The 24,481-nt window shown below is 40.8% G+C and overlaps 1 protein-coding gene across 1 annotated transcript in view; it reads right to left on the reverse strand.

The window, feature by feature from the left end:
- The window catches only part of thsd7ba (thrombospondin, type I, domain containing 7Ba), a 236,700-nt gene that overhangs the window by 85,101 nt on the left and 127,118 nt on the right, over positions 1-24,481 (reverse strand). The window contains exons 9-14 of the mRNA XM_078795299.1: positions 22,801-23,001; positions 17,201-17,392; positions 15,672-15,903; positions 6,958-7,073; positions 442-574; positions 39-142 (exon numbers count right to left, since the gene is read on the reverse strand). Of these exons, the coding sequence (XP_078651425.1) occupies positions 39-142; positions 442-574; positions 6,958-7,073; positions 15,672-15,903; positions 17,201-17,392; positions 22,801-23,001 (978 nt within the window). The remainder of the gene's footprint in view (positions 1-38; positions 143-441; positions 575-6,957; positions 7,074-15,671; positions 15,904-17,200; positions 17,393-22,800; positions 23,002-24,481) is intronic.

The following is a 24,481-nucleotide window of genomic DNA, read 5'->3' on the forward strand; positions in this document are numbered from 1 at the left end:
CAGTGAGAAACCTTTTTTTAGCATAAAAAAAGACTTGCCTCTTGTTTCTAAACCCTTCCCGCAGGTTTCTGCCATTCGAGATGAGCTACGTTGTACAGAATCAGGAACCAAAGTGCAGGTGTGCCACTTGTGTATCCTCCACCTTGAAATCACAACAGAGGGAAAAACGTGAGTATTGGCGGGCAATCAGTCCTATTCACATCACAAGTACTGCAGTTTTTGTTGGCCATTGTATATGGATGGACTGGGGAACAATTTTGCTATGCTCAAATGACTTGTTAATTATTGTTGTGCATTGATGAATTACTTCAATGAATCATTATATCACATTTGAGATCATTTTTGTTTAACATGGCACGAAATATACAATAAAATACAAAATTGTATGCTACACTCTGCTTTACTGTTCCTAGATAGGAAGTAACAAACCAAATGTTTTACCTGTACATTGGACACGCTTGGAGTGATTCACACTCTCTCTCTTCATAAAGCGTGTCGGGGCACTCTTGACCTCCGTTAGCAGATTTTTGAATGATAGCCCGGTATCGAGACTGTGTGGCAGAGGTGGTGTTTTCTGTTGGAAATAAAATCAAAATGTCTTCATCCGTTATTTGCTGTTATCGGGCTCACGCCAACACAAATCAGAAGTTGCTAAAGTTTCGGGATTGCTGGACAAAAGCTAGAAGTTAAATTAACAGATTTAACAGAGCAATGGATGTCTATAGTATCAGCATCACTTCGAAATGAGACATGATGGTTTTTACTTGGGATCATCATTTCAGTCTTCCAAATTCCAATTTTTAGCACCCTTGAATGATTATGCACCATGATACCAAAATGAGTGCTCCTTCATATTCAATTCATATTCATGTTCTTTTGGTTAACGGTGAAAATTGACACCAAAATTTTGCATAGTTTACATTTTCTACTTAGCATACAATAGTCCTGTTATGTTAGTAATACACTATGTGAGTTCTTAATGTATTTTTATAACAAAACATATTTGTTACCATTCCGGTTGACTCTGTAGTTCTTTGTTAATTAATACGGTTATGCCACAACTATGCATGGAACCAAAGGAAGTTTTGACAAAGAGTTGAGACGCCTATATGCATTTTGAATTAAAATGGATTATTAGAGTTTCAGATAGAGTCAGACCTTCTGGAACCTATTCCACTGTAGCTAAAATGGAGGTAGTGATGTTCAATAAAACATTCCCCACATCCAATTCTGTTTCAGTGTAAGCTCTGATGGCCATATTAAGTTTTTGTCTTCATGACACAGTCTATACCAACTTTTCTTTACCACTTCACTTTTAAAGAACAGAAGAAATAACACCCTGCTGCAAAGTGCTTGCACTGTGAACATAAGATTTTACTTAATTGCAATCCTCACAAGGGGGGCTGGAGCCTATCCCAGCTGTCTTTGGGCAAGAAGCGGGGTGCACTCTGGACTGGTGGCCAGCCAATCACAGGGCACATATAGACAAACAACCATTCACACTCACATTCATACCTATGGACAATTTGGAGTTGCCAATTAACCTAGCATGTTTTTGAGTACCCGGAGAAAACCCATGCATGCATGGTGAGAACATGCAAACTCCACACAGAGATGGACGAGGGTGGAATTGAACTCTGGTCTCCTAGCTGTGAGGCCTGCGCGCTAACCACTCGCACGCCGTGCACAAAAAATGACTTAATGACTCAAAATTATTTAAACCTCATTGTATTTTTTTATTTGCAAACTTTCTAAATTGATTCTCAATGAACCAACAGCCAAAAAAAACCCTCTCGTCAACATTTTCAAGTTTACAAGGGGGCATTTTTTTAATTGGCCATTTATTAAAAAAAGAAATACTAAAATCCTGAGTGCAACTCTAAGTAGTGACAGTGTGGCCACATCCAAAGTTGCAATAACCACACATGAACACCTCACATTAAATATGGTGAGTTTGGATCAATGAGCAACATACAGTAATAGTCACTAGGGATGAGCTGGATACTCATTATAAACCAGTATCTGTTACGGATAACGCATTTTTGCCAGATACGAGCATGAAACTTTATTATCCGTATTAAAAAAATGCTCATTATGTGTTCACTCTTCACGCTCTGTGATTGGCCAGTCTCACACAGAGACCGTCTCTACCTACATGTGGATGGCGGCAGTGCCTCATTAACGTACACGGTGCATTTCTGAATAAAATCACCATTAAATGTGATCTGATCTTTCTCAAAATCACTCAGATGAAAAAAACAGTGTTTGCTTAAACTAAAAAACACCCAGATATTTGCATGTTTTCATATTTTTCATGATGTTCAAGACGCTGTCTTGATGTCATGTCACAGCCTCTCAACGGGGTTCAAGTCAGGACTTTAATTTGGCCACTCCAGATGTTGTATTTTGTTCTTCTGAAACCATTCTAAGGTTGATATACTTCTGTGTTTTGGATCATTGCCTTGTTGCAGCATCCATCTTCTTTTTAGCGTCAACTGTCCGACAGATCACCTCAAGTTTTCCTGCAAAACATCCTGCTAAACTTTTGAATTTATTTCACTATTAATAATTGCAAGTTGACCAGAGACTGAGGCGCCAAAACAGGCCCAAACCATGATGCATCCTCCACCATGCTTCACGATTGGGGTGAGATTTTGATGTTGGTGAACCGTTCCGTTATTTTTCCTCCATACATGAAGTTGTGTGTTCCTCCCAAACAATTCAACTTTGGTTTCATCAGTCCACAAAATATTTTGCCAGTAGTTCTGTGGAATAAGTGCCTTTTTGCAAACATTAAACATGCAGCAATGAACACCATCTTATACAGAGTAGATGTGTGTAAAGAGATAGGGGACTGTGCCAGTGATTTCCGTAAGTCTTTAGCAGACACTCTAGGGTTCTTTGTTACCTCTCGGAGTATTCTGCGCTGAACTATTGGCATCATTTTTGATGCCAGGCCACTCCTTGGGAGAGTAGCAACAGTGCCAAACAGTTTCTCTAAATGTGGATTGATGAACATTCAAACTTTTAGAGATGGTTCTGTAACCTTTCCCAGCTTCATACAAATGGACAATTCTTGATTGCAGGTCTTCAGAGAGCTGATTTGAACAAGGCATGGTGCACATTCTTCTCATCAAGACACAATTATTATTACCAATGGGTTTTATAGTGGACAGGGCAGTTTTAAGCCACTCCTAGGTGATTAGACACTCAATTTAAAAAAAAGAAAAAAAAACCCCAGTCATTAATTGCCCTCAAAGTCTCCTTAGGCTGAAGGTTCAATTACTTATTCATCCTCCGTCTGTCATTGTTAATATGCAAACATCATGAAAAATATGAAAATGTTTTTTCATCTGTGTGATTTTGAGAAAGATCAGATCACATTTAATGGTGATTTTATGCAGAAATGTGAGAAATTCTAAATACTTCAGGCCACTGTACATCAGAGGGACAGCTGCAGGTAGCAGAGATGAGGATGCTGAGGTTCTCATTGGGAGTGACCAGGATGGATAGGATCAGGAAGGAGTACATCAGAGAGACATTACATTTTAGAGGCCTTGGAGATAAAGCCCTTTAGGCCAGACTGAGATGGTTGGGACATGTCCAGAGGAGAGATAGTGAATATATTGGTAGAAGGATGCTGCCAGGTAGGAGGCTTATGGAAGTTTTACCAAGGTTTATGGATGTAGTGAAGGAGGACATGAGGGTAGTTGGTGTGAGAGAGACGGATGCAGAAGACAGGGTTGGATGGAGGAGATTGGTTTGCTGTGGTGACCCCTGAAGGGAAAAGCCCAAACAGAAAGAAGATGTACATTGTAATCTAATCTTGTTTCGTATGCGGCGCATTTCACAAGAGAGCTGTATACAGCCCTTTGTGTCACCGCCAGTGTTTTTTTGTCTGCTCTCTAATTTGGCTGGTGAGAACGTCACTTGGAAACTTAGCTTGAAGTACTGAACACTGTTTTTTGAGAAAAATACAGTTCAACTGTCAAATGAGCACGCCGAACACACATGGACGAGCGCATGTTTTACACTTACAACACATGTGCACTGATTTCAAGATGAGTGTCAACAGAAGGGGTCAATACAGCCCAGAGAAGCCCAACAGAAGCAGGCCACAGAAGAGAGAAGACAGGAAGAAGAGAGGGCTGAAGAACAGCCAGATGATGACGCCATAGAGTCTGAACATGAGGAAGTTGTTGCAGGAGGTGCATTTAAAGCTGCTCTTGCAGCATCAGAACCTGGAGTCTCTGCAGTGGAATGGGCGGCATCTTGAGGCAGTAGCAGCAGGGTCTTCTTAAGAACCTCAGAAGGCTGTCCTATATATAACCCCCCCAGACATTTGGCACCAAAAAAAAAAAAAAAAATCCTGTTCATTGCACTTGCATTGGATCGTCTACAGCAGTGGTTTCCAATTCTGGGCAGGCTTGACTTCATCCAACTCATTTCCCTTAATTGAAGGGTGCCAATGTAGTGAATGGTACAAATAAACTGTTTCAACTGATGAGCTTTGAATCCAGTCGACAGCAGCCACACCCTCATGTGGGAGGAGCCTAAATATCTACGGTAAATCAGAGTAAAGTTGCTGGACTGGTACCGATGACCTGAACAGACCAGCTGGATCTTCACATCAGTTACTGTCAGTTGATCATCCCACCCTCTGTTATTGTCCCCCCTGCCCACAAAGTCAGTCATCACCAGTCTCCATGACTACCATCCTGTGATTCTAACACCACCCAAGAAGTGCTTGAAGACATTGTTTCAAAGTAACATCGTTTCACACGTGCTCCCTGCTATAGACTGACACCAGTTCAGATTTGCCACAGCTCTGTCCACTTTGAACCAGCACGAGCAAAATGTGTTTAGTTTATTTTAGCTCTTCTATAAGACCATCCAAACACAGACGGGCGTCTAAAATGACAGAGCTGAGTCTTTCCGCTGAATGATACTTCAGATACTTTTTCAGGCCACTGTACATCAGAGGGACAGCTGGAGGTAGCAGAGATGAGGATGCTGAGGTTCTCATTGGGAGTGACCAGGATGGATAGGATCAGGAAGGAGTACATCAGAGAGACATTACATGTTAGAGGCCTTGGAGATGAGATAAAGTCAGTTATCGGCCAGACTGAGATGGTGAAAGTAGGCCCCCACATTTCCCCAACTATGAGCCTCAGCATCGGCACCCCACAAGGCTGATTAGTGAGCCCCCCTCGACTTTATACCCACCCATCCCAGCAACACTGTCATCAAGTTTACAGACAAAACCATCGTGGTAGGGTTAGATTATTGTGCGTTTTGTCAGGGACGCAGTGGTTCGACTGAGCAAGTGATGTAAGGATAGCACCAAGACAAAAAGGAGCTGACCACTGATTACAGAGGGTTAAAGACAGACATTCAGCTACTCCTGATCGATGGCGACTGTGTGGAGAAGGTGTCTAACTTCTGTTTCCTGGCCATTCACATCAAGGAGAATCTTACCCGGAGCATGAACACAATGGAAACACAGTCAGGAACAATCTACCTCAAAGCTGCTGCTGTCTTTTTACCACGGCTGCAGAGAGAGTGTGCTGATAAACCACATGTGTGTGTGTGTGTGTGTGTGTGTTATGCCAGCTGCTGAGCAGGATGCTCCAGAGGGTCATCAACATCACCCAGGAAATTATGAGCTGCCCTCTCCACTCCCTGGAGTAACAGTTGAAATCACGGTACTTCAATAAAGCACAGCATTCTCTGGGACTCCTCACACTCAGGACATGGCATCTTTCGACTTCTGCCTTTAGGCAGAAGACATAGGCAACTGGAAATGAAAACATACTGAAATACTGTTTCTACCCGCAAGCCAATACTGCACATACACAAAGCAAAGTTGAGTTTGAAACCAAATGTGCAATAAGGCACAGTGTCTGATGGGGTTTTTTTGTGCAAAAAAAAGTGGTGGAATATTTAGAGAATAATAATAGTTGTAAGACGTTTTATTTTTTTCTTATTAGTAAGTCAGCGACAAGGTATATAGTGAATTTTCCCAACAATGAAAATAAAGGTGATTTTTATAAGGTTTAGGTGGGTGTATGTATATATTTCATATGTATCTATAATTTGTGGCGACTCCAAATTGTCCATAGGTATGAATGCGAGTGTGAATGGTTGTTTGTCTATATGTGCCCTGTGATTGGCTGGCCACCAGTCCAGGGTGTACCCGACCTCTTGCCTCGAAGACAGCTGGGATAGGCTCCAGCACCCCTGCGACTCTTGTGAGGATAAGCGGTATAGAACATGGATGGATGGATGTATAATTTGTGTATAAAATTTCAAATGTTTTAAAAAATAAAATAAAATAAAATAAAATAAAATCTGTTATCATTCCATCCTGGTAAAAGAACCATTCAAATACATCATTAAGGAATCCACTTAATATGGCGTTTTAAGTCTATGATGAGTATATTTAAACATCTGACCAAATGAAAAGATTACACATTTTATTCATTCTTTCATTCATTCATTCATTTTCTACCGCTTATCATCACGAGGGTTGCAGGGGTGCTGGAGCTTATCCCAGCTGTTTTCGGGCGAGAGGCGTTTTATTAATATAAAAAACAAGTTATTTTTTTTTTAAGATTCTGACTGCACTGCACAAGTTAAGAAAATGGCATGTAATGAAAAGTTAAAGTTATTGAACAACTGACGGCAAACAATTACTCATCATCACCCGTTTTGCTCTGGAAAACTGACCCCTCCATTGTAAACTGCTCAGTGGCTGTGTTAGCATATTCATATTCACTCGTATTATCCATGATTTTATATTAATTTTGGAAGTTGATACAATTGCTCAATATTCATTCATGTCAATTCTGGGTCTGTAGCCTACGATTTGGAAAACTCATGCTCATGATTTTTGATATTGTTGCTGAAAATTGAGTGTCTAAAAAAAAAGGTACAGTGATGCATGTTGAAGACTACCTGGAATGCAGGTTGATGGGCAGGCAGTCCATTCGCTAAAGGGTGTCACAATGCAGTCCTTCTTGCAGGGAAGAATGCAGGGCCGAACCGTTTCTGGACGAGTAGAACCGGGGCATCTACACACACACACACACACACAAATAAACAGGCAAACAGTGGTCTTAAATTCTACTCATCCCTCAGGCGATGAGTGATAAATGTGCTGAGTCTTGCTGGTAACAGGACAGAGTCGTGAAACAAGTGCCCTGTCCTTGACATCACACATCTCCTCACAGGAAACATGATTGATTATTTGTCCTGCTGCTTGTACGAGCTCAGGCAAAATGTAGACAGATTTTTAAAAATGACACTTGCCTCAAAAGTGGTAATACATTTTAAAATACACTATTTGCTCAGAAAATGTTTCCTGTAACATTTCTTGTAACAAATTGTAGATTTTTTGGTTAAAAATAAACATTCTTTTCTCTGTTTATAGGCCTTTTTGTAAAGCACAGATGGTAAAGCCACCTTGACGCTTGCACAAATGTTGTCCTGGCAATGGTACGCAATGTTGCATGTCAATGAGTACCTTCATTATAAACAGCTGTGTAGTATGCGTAAGTATGTGCACGCTAGCATGCAAAGATGTTGAAATGTTCAAAATTTCTGCCATGCAGAGTTGTGCCACTCACTCATAAGTGTGCAAGAGGGCAATACACGTAAATGACAAATTAAAAATGTTACTGAAATAGAGCAAAACAAAACAAAAATACTAAAAATACTACAAAAAATACTAAAAAGACAACACAACTGCTAACCATCACGACAATGACATCCTAACGAGGTGATAGAATGTCAATGCTGTGTCACTGCTGTAATCGTATGCATCCCCTGGGCAGGTTTTAGGTATCATGGATATGTCGTATTGATGAATTACTTCAACGAATTACTTCAATACAGTGATGATGGTTGTACTTACAGTATGTTTGAGAAAAAAAAATCCTTGACCTGACTATCTAATAATTCTGGAAAAAAAATCATATTAACCAGTGATGTGAGTCTGTATTTCCGTTTCCAAGCATAGCATCAGTAGTCCCCTATTACCACCAAGCAGACCCAGGAGACTTGCACAGCAAAAATCAATTAAAGTCCACAACATGCCTGCTAATTAAACCTGACAAAAGTAAGGATGCACAAACTGTTTAGCAATGAATTATTCACCTCCAAGGACACATTGCCATAATATGAAATAGCACATCACTGAGGTTGAACTCATTTACCTGCCTTGATGGAAAATCATAGCTAGTTTCCCCTTTTTCTTGACTGCCACACATTTTGTGGGTTTTGTCAATGCTGCAACTTTGAGGTATTGATATTCTTATGACCATGTACAGTAAGTCATCATTCCTCAGAGGCTACCACACACACACACACACACACACAAACATCCAAACAATTTTTTTTTTTTTATCCAAGTGACTTTCATCGACCTCACAACCGAGATCCAGGTCTCACTTGAGAACCAGCGTGGTGCCCCACATTCTGCCAGCAGCAGAAAGTCAGCATGCACGGGAAGATGATCAAAGTCGACCAAAGCACAGGGAGCATGAGACATAAAACCTTGCCTTCCTCAGCCTCATCCACCTTATTCTCTTTCCCTCTTTGCAGAGATGCCTGCCAAAGGGCACAGTAATGCAGTTGGGAAGCTGGGGAATACTGTCAGCTATTCCCAGAATAAGGTAATGAGAAATACTGTAGCTATGTAAAAGGTATGCGCTGGAACAGTATCTCTCACACATAGCGAATCTCTGAAAACTAGAAACTGATGCAAAAAATGATTGCATTACCTGATACACAGGTGTCTTTCAGGCTGGCCACAATAAAAGAACACTCCAAGATATGCAGTTTTACTGTATTTGGGTCATGATGCATGTTTTCTACCAGTGAAAAACAGGATTTATCCGTGAAGAGAACAACGACAAGAATGTGAGCATTTGCCCACTGAAGTCGTTTACAACAACAAACTGTTCTAGTCTAGTTCTAGACTCCGACAATGATGTTTTTGTCAATTTGTGCAGAAATAATTTGGTTTTGCAAACCAATTGTTGCGATCACTGTCTGGGCAGGTGATCTCAGTCAATCTTGGAGGTGAAGGTGATAGATGTGGAGGTCCTCAGCTACTGTGGTTACACACAGTCTGTCGTTTATTGCGCTAATTTGGTTACAGCCCCCTCCGTGATAAGTGAATTAACGCAAAGTAGGATTCCTTCTTTGAGTTAGTTAGTGTATAGAAACCCTGTTTACAGCCTTCTAAATGCATGCTTTAAGAATATCACAGCCCTCAGGACCTGCAATAACATAGCAGATATAACATAGTTGATAGAAAAGTCATTTGAGACATAAATGCTTGTGTGTGTTGCAATAAATGTGTTTTAGATGTGTGGACAGGGACTGATGTTGCCAGCTTCAAAATACTTAATTTAGGCAAAAAAACAAAAGTAAAATTTGCTTACAAAAGCATACTACGCTAAGGTTTTTATTTTGAGGTTTGACGTTATTATTTCAAAAGCTTGCGATAGGAATTAGTTGATTCATCGAATGTGCATAATATAAAATTACCAGACTTGCCAGATCTCCGTCTCAACCACTCGTGATACTCTTCCTCAACCACTATGAAATACCGCTATTATTCTAGATACATAGATAGAAAGTATGGGAAAATGGCTTGTTATATTCAGCAATGTTGCTTGTTGCAATTTTGCGACTTTGGCCCTTAAAGGGTTTATATGTTTTTGAAAATCTGTGATAGAATTAAGCTGCGAAGTTCACTGTACTCACAAATTCTCTGCCTTTAGAGACAGCTTATGGTAGTGAAATGGACATTGTGGTGGTGGACATTCCTGCAGTCAGCATGACAGTCATGCACCCACACATTTCCGACATTGGTGCTATTGTGCATTGTGATAAAACAGCACATTTACCTTAGCTCTTTACCGTGATAGCCCCAGGTACACCTGTGGATTATCCCAACAAAAGGGAAGTGCTCACTAAAACATATTTATATAGATTTGTGAACAATATTTGACTAAACAGGACTTGGTGTTCGGTGTATGAAAATTAGAAGCAAAAACAAAAGCATATCATTTATGTTTTTTTGTCAAGATTATAACAAATGTCTGTGGAGTCCAAGGAGTCCAAGCCTGCCTCTGCTCACTCCGTCATTTAGGGTTAAATGATTTCACAGCAGCTGAAACATACGGTAATCACCCATGTAGGAATCATCCAATGGGAATCTTGCTTATTCGGTACACAGGTGGTGTCCTTTTTATGATATAATTGACAGAATCAAGGAACTGCTGTTCATTCCTACAGTGCACCCACGGTGAAGAGAGGGTGATGAAAAGCAAAGATTCAATGGGAAATATTGCCAAATACTTGCCCAAGTAATTCAAGCAAAAATGTGTAAAACCCTTGAATGAAGTTATTTAGTAGCTCCAAAGTGCCAAAATCAAGGCTTCATAAACTACTGTAGTTCTAGTTCTATCTAGGGGGGAAATGGCTTTTGAGGTTGGCTGACTTCAAATAATACTGACCAAAGTATGGAAGTCAAGGCTGGGAGTTGGAGCAGTGCCGGTTTATTTCCCAAGCACCACTAAAGTGCTTTGAGACAGCCGCCCCCCAACTGCTCAGGGCACTTGTTTGTGCAAGCCGGGAGTATTCCAAGAGTGTGTGTATTTCTGGTCTCATGCATGGAGTGTAAAAACTAAATTTGCCACTCAGAGGACTAATACATTGTTGTCTCACAGAAATCTGTGAAATAGTGTCTGTCTCGGTTATCCTATGGCCAAGTCGAGTGCCAAAAAAACAGTCAAGTACTGAAACAAAGCATCCACACATTAGTAGACTGGCAAAGAGGCATAATTACTTCTAAAGGTTGTTTTCGAATACAAAGTCAACAAGACGCAATAAAAGAGTTGATTGGGAATTTTGCCAAAGCAAATTCGCAAATTCTCGTCGGAGGAGGACACGTCGGACCTTGATAGAGTGGTCGTTTCCCAACCTTAAAGTTGCGGGTTCAATCCTCTGTCCTGTTGTGATCATGTCGAAGTATCCTTGGGCAAGATACTGAACCGCCTGAGGCTGTGTCATCAGTAGGTAAATGTGCTAACAGTGTCACTTGTCTGCTTGGAGGTGGAAAAGGGACAAGTGTTTTGAGGCAATATTTGGGCTTGCAAATAAAAGCAAGCAAAAAGCGCCTGGAAAATAGGTACAACCAACACAGTTTTGAGGGCATCCATGTTGTTTCTGATGTAAATACCGGTCTCGTTGTCACAGGTAGTGACGCCAGGCAACATAAAACTCTATTGGCGTCCATACCCAAACACATAATCAGATTTTTCTCCAAATCCACAAATTGTCCAGAGGTTTTGAAAACCTTTGTTCTCAGTACCAAATATCTGTGTGGATGATAGGCCAAATCGTGAAAAAATAACTTTGTTTGATGTGATACCTGCCTATGTGTATACATGGTTATTTTAGAGTTTGGGACCAGGGGTGTCAAACTCAATTATACGGGGTGGCCAAAACTCAAAGCCTACTTTTGAAATTTCTACTTTATGATAGTAGTTTCAATAAAGTGATTGTTGATCGACTTTCTTGTTGTCATTCTGTCAATATTCAGGCAAAAGCTACGGTATGTTACATATATCAAAACAAAAACATCACTTTCCGTGAGATGTGTAACCGGGAAGAGTTTACATGTGTACAATGGGCAGATTATGCATTTCTCAGCATGCATCCCTGTAGTTACAGTGATCTGATGACTTTTAAGGTGTCATTTTGTAAGGTGATGTCATGTACATTTGAATTATTTTGACTTTTAGTTTGAATGTGGCACCCTTCTTAAGAATGGTTGTGAATTTTGCACTTAATACAATATATTTAAAATCTAAATGCCAGAGACTCACTTACTTACTTAGATCGCCCTGAGTACTTTGTTAAGGTCCGTGAGGCGGGCCAAACCAAAGCTATTTTCCAAACAGTTCCGAGGGCCGGATGAAATTCCATCGCAGGCCAGATTTGGCCCTCAGTCCTGAGTTTGAAACTTATTCTAAAGACAGATTCTGACCAGGAAATCCTTGAATAATTTTTATTGTGTGTGTATGTGTTGGTGGTTTATTTGTTCATAGAACTCACAGAGAATAATGAACAGCTCTGTATCTGTCTCTTCCATTTCTGCGTTCAAGCACTGAGGTATGCATTGATAAGTGTTCAAGCGCACTGCGTAGAGGAACCAGTGCTTTTTTGTAAATTTCGGTGCCAGGATTTGATAAAGATGGTGAGAAATGACATTGAATTCATGAAAGAACTGCATTGTGCAAATGTAGTGTCTGTTAAAATAGAATTGCAATGTAAAGGTTCCTTAGTTAACATGTTGCAGGGGGAATGGTTCAAGGGGTACACTCGGTGTAATGATGAATGCTGATAGAGATTACAATAAAGTTCAAGGGACCAAGTATACAGCTCAACCATTCACTCTTTAGTTAGTTAAATTTTACTTAAATTAAACAGCATCTGCGTGGGTCTTCTGTCGCCTCCCCGCATCGTCCCACCATTCATCTCGGCAAATGCAGAAGGTTCATCTTAAACATCATTTAATCCATCATTTATGTGTATTTTGTGTTCATTCATTAATTAATTTTCTACCGCTTATCCTCACGAGGGTTGCGGGTGTGCTGGAGCCTATTCCAGCTGTCTTCGGGCGAGAGGCGGGCTACACCCTGAACTGGTCGCCAGCCAATCACAGGGCACATGTAGACAAACAACCATTCACACTCACATTCATACCTATGGACAATTTGGAGTCACCAATTAACCTAGCATGTTTTTGGAATGTGGGAAGAAACCGGAGTACCCGGAGAAAACCCACGCATGCACGGGGAGAACATGCAAACTCCACACAGAGATGCCAGAGGGCAGAATCGAACTTGGGTCTTATAGCTGTGTGCCCTGTGCGCTAACCACTCGTCCGTCGTGCCGTATTTTGGTGTCGTTTTCTTTAATTATATTCTATAAAATGTATTTTTATGGGTGTTGGGAACGGATTCATTGGATTTTTCATGATTTATTATGGGAAATTGGATTTGGTTTCTGTGTGTTTTGGTTTTCTTTTGAATTTTGGATCATATTAATGAATAAAACATACTGTACTTTTTTCAGTATCTTGAAGATCTGGCTGAAATAAATATGTTGGTGTGTAAAACACTGTCCCATAGCATTAGTTCACCGACACTGCTCCTCAGAAGATCAAATCTACTGTACACAGATATAGAGGCAAAATCCAGTAAATGTTTCTCTTAGGCGTATTGAGAATGTCCGTTATTATTGATTTTACGATGCAACATTGCTAAGCATGGAATTTTACATCTTTACTGACAGAAGCCTAAAAGATTCATGGAATTAAATATTAATGAGAGGCTACAGCTTCTTAGAGGAAAACAATTCACATACAGTCCGCAAATTCAACCTTTGTGGATTAGGAAGAACTGGAGGACCGAGACGCTACACAGACAATTTGCATTCCCAGTCACAAGTCAAAATCAATAGATTAATAGATTACCTTGAAGGATTGGTAAAGGACATACATAGTACATACACTAGTGATAACACAGCTAATAGACATTGAAATCATCTTATCGACACAGAAAGACAGTATTCAGTGTTTTCCGGTCAGGGAAACATGTCAAATGAATTAACTGTATAGTTTCCTAATTCCAGTGTATACAGCAGGCGTCTCAAACACGCGGCCCGCGGGCCAAATGTGGCCCGCAGGACACTAGTTTGAGGCCCCCGCCTTGATATGAAAGTTTAATGTTAGTGCGGACCGCGCAAGTTTGATATGGATGCTGTATGGTATCATGTACCCAGAAAAAAATATTATGTTTGATTAATGTTCATGTTAAAGGTTAAATAACTGTTAATAGTTATCCTCCCTATCTGTGAGTAAGTTTTTGGCTATTTAAGTTTGAAGGAAATAACTTGAAGGCTACCGTTTAGGTCGCTAGCTCTCTAGTTTGCGAGTTAGCATGTGTCTCAAGACCCTGCAGTTGCGCAATATGTTGTAAATAAAAAGAGTATAAATGTGACTATAGTCGTGTTTTGTCATGTCTACAGAGCTCTAATAATGCTTTGTTCATTTTAATCTGAAAAAAATAATTTGTCTACCCACCAACTATATGTGGTTTCTTAAGTTTTTATTATGTGCCGTTTTATTATTATTATTATTATATTTATTTATTACTGACTGATTGATTTTCTTTATTCTTGATTTGTTTATTTTTCATCTTATTTTGTGCAGAAAAAAAATTAAGATATTTGAGAACAGTGGAATGTTTTATCAGAGCTTTTATTGTAGAAAATTAAAACCAAAGCACTGAAAAAGTTTGTATATTTTTCTGTTTTTAATAAATGCGTTTTTTTTTTGAAAACCTGATGCGGCCCAGCCTTGCCCAGACCATAGCTCCAGTGGCCCCCAAGTAAATTGAGTTTGAGACCCCTGGTATACAGTATATAACAGTATGAATGATTGGTGAAGGGTGTTGTACATACATGACAATATGTTGCCGCATTAGCAACTTTCATAACCTATGGGCTTGTGCACACCAATAAGGGGTAAAAATACCTTCTATAATTCATTCATAGCACTGTCAATAATATATGGTGCTAAGGGAGGATAAATGTTCTAAATTATATATGTGTCTTTTGTCCTTGTGTTGGTATTACCTTTTGTAGAATTAACTTGTTTCATACTCAAATATCTCAAATAGAACATCCATACATTCTCTATGCTGCTTATCCACATTAGGGTCATGGAGGGGTGCTGGAGCCTATCCCAGTTGACTTTGGTCGAGAGGCGGGGTACACACTGAACTGGTCACCAACCAATCACAGGGCACATACAGACAAACAACCATTCCCACTCACATTCATACCTATGGACAATTTGGAGTCACCAATTAACCTAATGCTAAGAGTCCATTGGGCCGGGGCCAGTTGGTGCCAGTTCATGCAAAAGATTATGTGATTGGCGCGTAGTGGCACCGAATTATGTTCGCTCGGCATGTTGCAGTTGATTCGGCGCCACAGCGAGCCATAATCTTTGGCCCAAACAGGCACCAACTGGCGCCAGCCCAATGGACTCCTAGCATCATTGGCGCAACTTGGCTCGCGCCAATAAATTCCAGTGGATTCTAATAGGCGTATTGCTTGCACCATTACATTCCAGTGGATTCCAATAGACGGATTGTTTGCGACATTTGGTTCCACTTGGTGGCCACTTGCATCAAGCAATCGGCGTGACAAAAATTTCAAACATTTTGAAATTTTCGCCACTGTTACGGGCTACCATGAGCCAGTTGGGAGGCAGTTTGAGCCACTGCACGCCACAGGGCACCTTATTGGTGACACTAGGTGCCACAACAAATTGCATTGGTGCGAACAGACACCAACTGGCACCGGCCCAGTGGACTCTTAGCATAATATGCATGTTTTTGGGATGTGTGCGGAAGGAAACTGTAGTACCCGGAGACAGAGATGAGAGACAGAGACAGAGACAGACAGAGATGCCCAACAGAGATTTCACACCAGATTGGCTAGAGAACAGCTAGAGAACTGTGACAGATTTGTTACATTTGGCACCCCATAGAAGAAATGATATACCAAGTTGCATAACGTACCTTTTGCTCACAACTGGTCCACTGTGCATTTTCACACAGGTGACTTTACGAATTTGGACACCCATAGCACAAGTCGACGTCTCATTCCAGGTGCTTGTTCGAGTGAAATCCAAAGCGGTTTCCTCAATGCACGGCCCCCATGCTGAAGACTCCCAGTAAAACACCAGGCAAGGATGGTCATTGCACACTCTCCATTCCTCCAAAGCTGGAGGTCCGGGACACTCTTTCCCATCTGAGCCAAAAACACATTTAAAGTACACTTGACATTTTACTGCACTGCACAAGCAATTTAATAAAGAGAGTGAGAATGGGTCAGTTATTATTATTTCACATTGTTTTCTGCATGTAAATATTCATTCATTCATTTTCTACCGCTTTTTCCTCACGAGGGTCGCGGGGGTGCTGGAGCCTATCCCAGCTGTCTTCGGGCGTGAGGCGGGGTACACCCTGGACTGGTGGCCAGCCAATCACAGGGCACATATAGACAAACAACCATTCACACTCATATTCATACCTATGGACAATTTGGAGTCGCCAATTAAGTTAGTATGTTTTTGGAATGTGGGAGGAAACCGGAGTACCCGGAGAAAACCCACGCATGCACGGGGAGAACATGCAAACTCCACACAGAGATGGCCGAGGGTGGAATTGAACCCTGGTCTCCTAGCTGTGAGATCTGCGCGCTAACCATTAGACAGCCGTGCCGCCCTGCATGTAAATATATTTTGGAAATATTTTTCAGTGTCTTAAATTCATCAATTGGACGTTATTTTCCTTTATTATAGGAAATTGTCCTTTATTATATTCCTTTGTTATTTTCCCAAAATTGCCTCGGTTTTCATACGTTTCTCTCGTCTAACCTTGTCATTCTCAATTTTGCAGGACACAGCTAGGTTGAGTTGCAATAGAGCAATAAATTAAAACATCTATTGTAATCTCTTTCAAATGTCATTTGTATTGTTATTTATACTGCTCATTCCAAGTAACCTTACTGCAGACAAAATGTTCGAAATAATATGCATCTTCTATTTTCTCTTTCGGCTTTTTCCTTTCAGGGGTCGCCTCAGCAAATCAATCGCCTCCATCCAACCCTGTCTTCTGCATCTGTCTCTCGCATGTCCTCCTTCACTACATCCATAAACCTCCTCTTTGGTCTTCGTCTACGCCTCCTACCTGACAGCATCCTTCTACCAATATATTCACTATCTCTCCTCTGGACATGTCCCAACCATCTCAGTCTGGCCTCTCTGACTTTATCTCCAAGGCCTCTAACATGTAATGTCCCTCTGATGTACTCCTTCCTGATCCTATCCATCCTGGTCACTCCCAATGAGAACCTAAGCATCCGCATCTCTGCTACCTTCAGTTCTACTTCCCGACTTTTCCTCAGTGGTACTGTCTCTAGACCAACAACATGGCTGGTCTCAACACAGTTTTGTATGTGAATTCTAAATGTCAGACAATATGGTTAGACTTTGGTTTACTTTGCTTATGTTTGAACCTTGCAGTGAGGATGCGTATTGCATTACCTTTTCCTGGAAGCGCCAACACAGTGCGTGTTCGGCTCTGTCTGCCTTCTGCAGTTTTAGAGGCACAACTGTGTGTGCAGGGTGACCAGGGGGACCAGACGCTAACAACGCAGTCTGCACGGCAGGCCACCTCGCAAGGTGCTTGGGTCGGGGGAGGGTCTTCGCCACAGTAACTCACGGGCACATCCTCACCTGGGCAGACGGAAAAAGTAAACGGCATGATAATAAAGCACTCAATGTTTTTATTGAAGCATAGTTAATCAACCCCCCACCATTTATTAACATAATCATTCTTACAATACCAATAAAACTCAAAAAGTTTAAGTAGTACATTGTGAGTTTTACGGTCACGTAAAACAATACAACGTATAATAAGAAAATAAAATGCAAGACGTGAAACTGCTTAGCTTTTGTGTGAACAGTTTTATTGAATTTAAACAGGTTATGACCAATAAATAAAATTCTCAAATAAAAAAAAAAAACATGCTGGATCACTGTGCGGCTTGGACTACCGATACCTGTCAGGAGTCCCACGAGCCATCAATGCTCAGTAAGACTCCTTCAGCTTGCCCCAGTGTTGAAGAGCTCAAGCACCTTGGGGTCTTGTTCACAGTGTGGAAGCGTGGAACAGTCAGGGTGAAGAGAGAGCTGAGCCGCAAGGCAAAGCTGTCAATTCCATATCAATGTTATGTTCCCACACTCACCTATGGACATGAGCTTTGGGTCCTGACCGAAAGAACAAGTTCGCTGCTTCAAATACCCGAGTGGTCTCACCCTAAGAGATAGAGTGAGGAGCTCAGAGTAGAGCTACTGTTTCTTCAAGAGGAGCCAGTTGAGGTGGTTCAGGCATATAGTCCAGATGCCTGCTTGACGCATGGCTGGCAAGGTGTTCTGGGCATGCCCTAGGGCAGACCTAGGACACGTCGGAGGGATTATGTCTCACAACTGGCCTGGGAATGCCTCAATGTTTCCCCGATGTTGGCCTGAGACTTCATTACTGAGACCGATGCCCAAGAGGCCCGGATCTGAATAAACGGAACAAAGTTGATGGATATTGCTGATGGACCACCTACTTGTCATCCTTACAATGTCGGGGGAGATGTTACAATGTGATCTTTACACTGAATGGTCGTCACGTGAGCATTCTTCCACAATGCACAGCACTGTAACTAGTGTTGAAGATAGGTTTCCGGATTTAGGTCAAGGTAGGGTGTACTAAGGATCGACCGATACATCGGCCGGCGTTTTTTCCCTTGTATCGGTATCGGCCGATACGCGCGTGGGTTCGCCGATGTATTTTTCCACCGCATGATTTACAGTCAGGCATTACAAAGCTGCCCCGGCGGCAGAGGACCCCGCAACACACTTAGTCGCGGTACCCCGCCCCCACTGTTGAATCACATCAAGGGCGCATTTTCACGAGTAATAGAGTTAGCTTGCTTTTTACACCTTACTAAGCCCATCACATTTCACTGGGTGATCGCTAGGCATACCAGTTTAAGTCAAGGTGTGACAACAAGAACTCCCAAAAACATCACATACCAATGCAACAGACGAATAAAAGCACTCTCACTTGTTGAGCAGAACAAGAATGAGCAACTATGCAGCGTGTCACGCTGTGGAGGAGCAGTCATCACATTAATGCTTAAAACTACGACAGAAATGTTTTGCACATGGTTGAATATTTATTCCTTTTAAAGTTGATAATGACGTTTAAATGTGTGTTTAAGAAAGCTGAATCCTACTGTGTTCAGTGTTTACATTTCTATAAATATTTGTTTAAACGTGAGACCTGTGATATTTGTTATCATGGTCATTTTTTCATGTAAATTGAGGGAGCAAAAGCAGTATCGGCCACAAATGTCAACCCAAGCAAAATCGGCCATCGGCTGAGGGTGATGGAAAAAAATCGGTATCGGCATCGGCCCCAAAAAAAAACCATATCGGTCGATCCCTAGCGTGTACGCCTGAGTACGCTCCCTGATCTTTTTGAGGTGCAAAGCCTTGAACTCCATATCCACACCAAATCTGTCACTTTTCCGTACGATGTAGGAAGTCAGTCACTCTACACTGAACCAAAGATTCCATACCAAAAATTGTGAATACAACTCGGTAGCACTGCTCCCAGTTAAGTGGTAGTCATCATATTTCAGGTTCAAACACAATTCTTAATTTAATAGTGGTGACACTGCTCACGTATCATTAACTTCCCTGAACTCCTTTAAAAAAACATCATGGAACATGCTTTTACAATGACACAGTGTATGTGTTTGTCTGTGTCTGAAAGAGAAAGGGACTACATGGGAGGGGGGAACTCTGCAAATAGATGGCTGCCCCAAGGGTCCTATTGCATTATTAATACAGGGAATGGTAGTTGTGGATCTTACTGAGATAATACCGCTGCTACCTGGCTGCCTATTGAAAATGATTTCTATTCCGCTCGCCCACCAACCAATAGATCTGTTCCACTGTTATTACAGAAGTAGTTATGAATAAAATGCAAGCTCTCACCTTTGCTTAAATGCAAATAATCGCTTTCACTCACCACAAGCGGCTTTTTAGACAAAGCTTGTCGGACAAAATAATAAGGCACTTTGAAAAGAACTGTGGTTACAGTGAAAAAGGGGTCTCGGAGATACTATCAAGGGTCACACATTGACTTTTTCTGATCTATAGACCTGTGCCCTCAGCATAGTGAATCCTCATATTGTTCCTGGCACAGTCAAATGTAAAGGAGCTCACTTTGCAGGATGATGATGGGATATGTTGGCTCCAAAATATGATAAAATCGTTCAACTGGTTGATTGTTCTTGGACAGAAAAGTAAAAAATTCTAATGAAAATGTTTTTAATGTGTGCCAAATTTCACAGGGTGACATGATGACAGCATGGGACTGTGCGGGATCGCTTTTCAGTGAGCACGGATTAAATCAGTTTCCTTTGTAGACGTGTTCATTTTCAACACATTTATTTCGTACAGACATTAGATGATTAGTAAGGAGCCGGCGTGGTGTAGTGGTTAGCGTTCTGAACTTTGGAACAAACGCCCCGGGTTGGAATCTCCCCTAGTAAGCATCATTGGTTTTCGTCAGGAAGGGCATCCGGAATATAAAGTGCTCAAGCCAAAATCAGTATGCGGATCAAAAGAGCCACTGTGGCGATTCTAATCAGGAAAAAGTCGAAAGAAACAAACAAAATCCGCTAGATCATTTGTACCATGCTGCATTTGGGTGCAATCATCCGTCCCTCTTCTGTTTGCTTCTGAATTACTGCAATTGGATTGATTGAGGATTTGTTTTCTGCAAGTTGGCAGCTGTTAGTAATTATTAACCATTAAAGAAATAATTATTTATCATATATTTTGTATTTATTTTGTTTATTGCACAGTGGAATCTCAGTTTTCGTTACCTGTTCCAAAAGGTCGCTGGCCTGGCTCACTTTCTGTAATGTCTCTCCCTTAAACTCATGTTAACTAGGAACATTAAGACCTTTACATTACAGATGCTACCTTTGTACTTTGCTATGCTTTCTTGAATTCAGCAGTGGTTCTCACCTTCTTCATCAACTTTCTTTGAGGTCATTTTGGAATATTTTGCTGACGTAAAAAAAAAAAAACCCAAAGCACACAGTACACTCAGAAATATGCAGTGCGCTTGAATGCCTTATCGGTTCTAGAAGGAACACAGGAGACAGTAACAGAGATGTTCATCGTCATGTGTGTGTGCATTTTATGAACAAATAAACCACCCACACGGACACAGTAAATATAGTAATTAAGCGATTCTCTGGACAGAATCTGTCTATAGTGTCCCAAACTATCATTGTTCTTTCCACAGACTGAGATGCAAAGTTTGGTTGCTTGATTCAGAATGATACACGAGCTGACGGACTAGTTTGTTAGACACATTATTTAACTAAGACAGTATGAAAACCAAGACATATTTTCGATAATAATAGTGTCAAAAACTGAATCCTGAAAACCAGGGCATATATATGGCATTATATTTGTATATTTGTATATAAGTAGTTGCTTTGATATAAAAAAAAATACTTTTTTGTGTTGCTTATGTTGTGGTATGGTTGTTTAGATATTTGAGCTGCCACAAAAGCAAAAAAGCGAGTTTCTCCCTTTTTTAGTTGGTAACTAATATTTTCCTGAAACTTACTTGTATTTATTGCTGATTACTAAAGAGCAGCAAAAGGTAGAAACAAACTTTTTTGGATAAAAGACCGGAGTTACATGTTCATATATTCTGTGTGCCTTGAAAGATCAGTCAAAATCAACTAAAATGGGCGGGACTGAAGGGACTGTTTCAAAACATGTCTGGAGTGGAATTAATTAATCCAAGGTGAGACTGTGTTAAATATGCTAAATATTCTGACAAAGTGGGGGATGGAGGTGCTGAATGGAGTCGCAATGATGATGCTGCACAGGTCAATGGCAGCCACAAAGAAGCCAATCTAACCCTCATTTACGGTCAATGTTTTTGCAAGGAATTAAGATCATCCTGTTTCTGCAGGGTGAAGAAGTTGAGTTGGGCCACTGCTCTCTTCACACAGAGGTGTCAGCTGAGGTGATTCAGGGAACTAATTAGAATGCCTCACTGGTCCTTTACCTTGTCGCTTTTCCATTATTACGCTGACTTGGCTGGAGGTGGCCCTGACAATGTGTGGAAGCAGACCATTGAACTTGGAGAATATTATGGGTCAATCAAAAGTGCAATGGCGAGCAACCCATCAACATGCTTCAACATGAAATGCTGTGGAGAGAATGTCATTGTTTTTCCCTCATATCCACCAGAACTTTCTGCCTGTCAGCCTGTCAAAGCTCATTAGATTTCCTTTGTAGGCGTGATGTAGGACAATTAGCTAGGGGATGAGCAATTAATGAAGGGAAGAATGATGGTGGTTCGGTTTACTGTAAAGATGGAGAGAAGGAATTTGGGATTCTGACTGCTCTCACCCAAATGCTCTTTATGAATAGTGGTTAGAATAATGGTCTTGGGGTTACATTGTCTCCTGCGCAGCAGAAGAATACATGATGCGTTCAATACTCGTAGTCGATCAACAATGTCAAAACAAAACAGGCTTCTGTCGGCTGAACCAAGCCAAAAAAAACATCTACCTGGATGCTGTATGAATGGCAAGGAGATAATCGAACTACGATCTCTATTGCAAAAAACAAGCTTCTGTTGGCGGAACCATGCCAAAATAACATCAGCAAACTCAAGTGTGCTTTATCCACCTACACATGTCACATTCACAGACAGTTGGAAATCCCCAAGCTCTTTAACACTGTAGGACAAAGCAGCATTTGGGTAGTGGTTTCATTATTGACTTTTGGTTTGTATTTTATTACCATTTAATTAATTATTCCATTTTGTGTTTTAATACTGTATTTTATATCCTTTGTGTGTTAATTTAGATACAAGAGCCGACTCACATCACAGTCTAGCAACAGAATTCATACAAGATGTATATTTTTTAAATAAAATTATACATTTGTAACATAGTTTTAAATATACTGTATATATGTATATATTGTAGTTATACCATATGTCTAATGCTATCAACCAAAATCTACTTTACTTCTTTTTTTACCTTCAGCACTGATACACTTCACGCTTTGAACCACAGTCCCAGGACCACAGGTGCTTTTGGCAGGAATACACTTAGCCTCTTGCTGAACCTGCCACAAGTAGCAGATCGGCTCTTCACAGGGGATGGACTCTGCCAGATGAGGACAAATGTCCAGTGGACTGCTGGATGTCCACAACACCTCTCTCCTCCTCTGTATGAAACCTGACAGCAGACCAAAGGAGAGAAAGAACAGTTGTTGTTGCAATGTATCGACGAGCAGTAAACTTGTCAAACAGAAGGTTTACTGTAGACATCCTCTGTTGGCCACATTGGAGCTTGCAGCTTTTCGGGCTGGTTTGGGAAAAGAACCAGGACATATTTACTATACTATACGATACTATATGAAAAACATTGGGCTGATCGATTGCCAATTTCTGTGAAAAATCACATGATCAGTATATGTGGGGGCAGCATGTTAAAAAAGCTTTAATTTAATACAGCATTTAACGAATAAATGGAGTGGATATTATATCATAATATACGGTAATATACAGTACCAGGGATGCACCCAGGAATTCTGGGTCCCATTAAAAAAGGTACCCCCCCCTCCTTTATTAATTAATTATTCATTAAGTACCTATTTTTGGGTCCCCTGGTAGACAAGGGACCTTAGAATTTACTCATTAGATTAGATTAGATTAGATTCAACTTTATTGTTATTGCTCATGTCACTGGTACAGGGCAACAAAATGCAGTTAGCATCCAATCAGAAGTGCAATTTTAAGTACCTTAGTAGTAAGTAAATGTAGAAACATGGACAGATCTATGTACAAACTATAACAGGCTATGACTATAATACAGTGAGGATATGTACAGGGATATAAATGACTATAATATGACTATTGCAGATTATACAGATTATAAACAGTATGCACAGTATGAATGTGACAATATATAATAACAGTAATATGTACAGTATTGCAATGAAGTCACTAGAGTATGGCTATTGCAGATTATAAATTATAAACAGTATGATCTATGAATGCAACAAGATATAACAGTAATATGTACAATAGTGCAATGAAGTAGTGCAATGAAGTGATTGGGGGGAGGGGGCATAGATCAGCGAGGGGGTGTAAGTAGTGCAAGGGGTGGGCAATGGGGGGCAGAGTTCAACAAGGAGACAGCTGCTGGGAAAAAGCTGTTCCTGAACCTGGTAGTTCTTGTCCGTAAGCTCCTATAGCGCCTCCCTGAGGGTAGGAGGACAACAGCAACATTGTAAATACATTGAAAAATGTATAGTTAATCCATGTGATCTGTATCGGTTTTGGACGATTTCAGTCTCGGATGATTGGTATCGGAATCTGGGGCATAACACCCTGATCGGAGCAACCCGTGTTATAGCTTTATGTCAACAATTGCTTGTTTAAACTTTGTTTTATTTCGAGGTTTTTCTGTATTTTTGCATGTATTACATGTTTTTTGCATGTTGTACTAAAATAGATTGTTGCGTGACCAAACCCTAAGCCTCTGTTTCTGGGGTTCAGCCTTCACACACCCGTAACGCTGCTTATTGTTCATTCCAGAGGTTTTCAAAGTCTAACACTGTGGGCCTCCCCCCAGGGATGGAAACAGCTACCACCCCCAAGTTTAGTCAAATGGTAAATGTGAGTAAATAATTCATCCCTAACCGACTAAATAA

The sequence above is a fragment of the Doryrhamphus excisus genome, linkage group LG12, assembly GCF_037039965.1.
Source record: "Doryrhamphus excisus strain RoL-2023G ecotype Guam linkage group LG12, RoL_Dexc_Guam_v1.1, whole genome shotgun sequence".
Classification (NCBI taxonomy): domain Eukaryota; kingdom Metazoa; phylum Chordata; class Actinopteri; order Syngnathiformes; family Syngnathidae; genus Doryrhamphus; species Doryrhamphus excisus.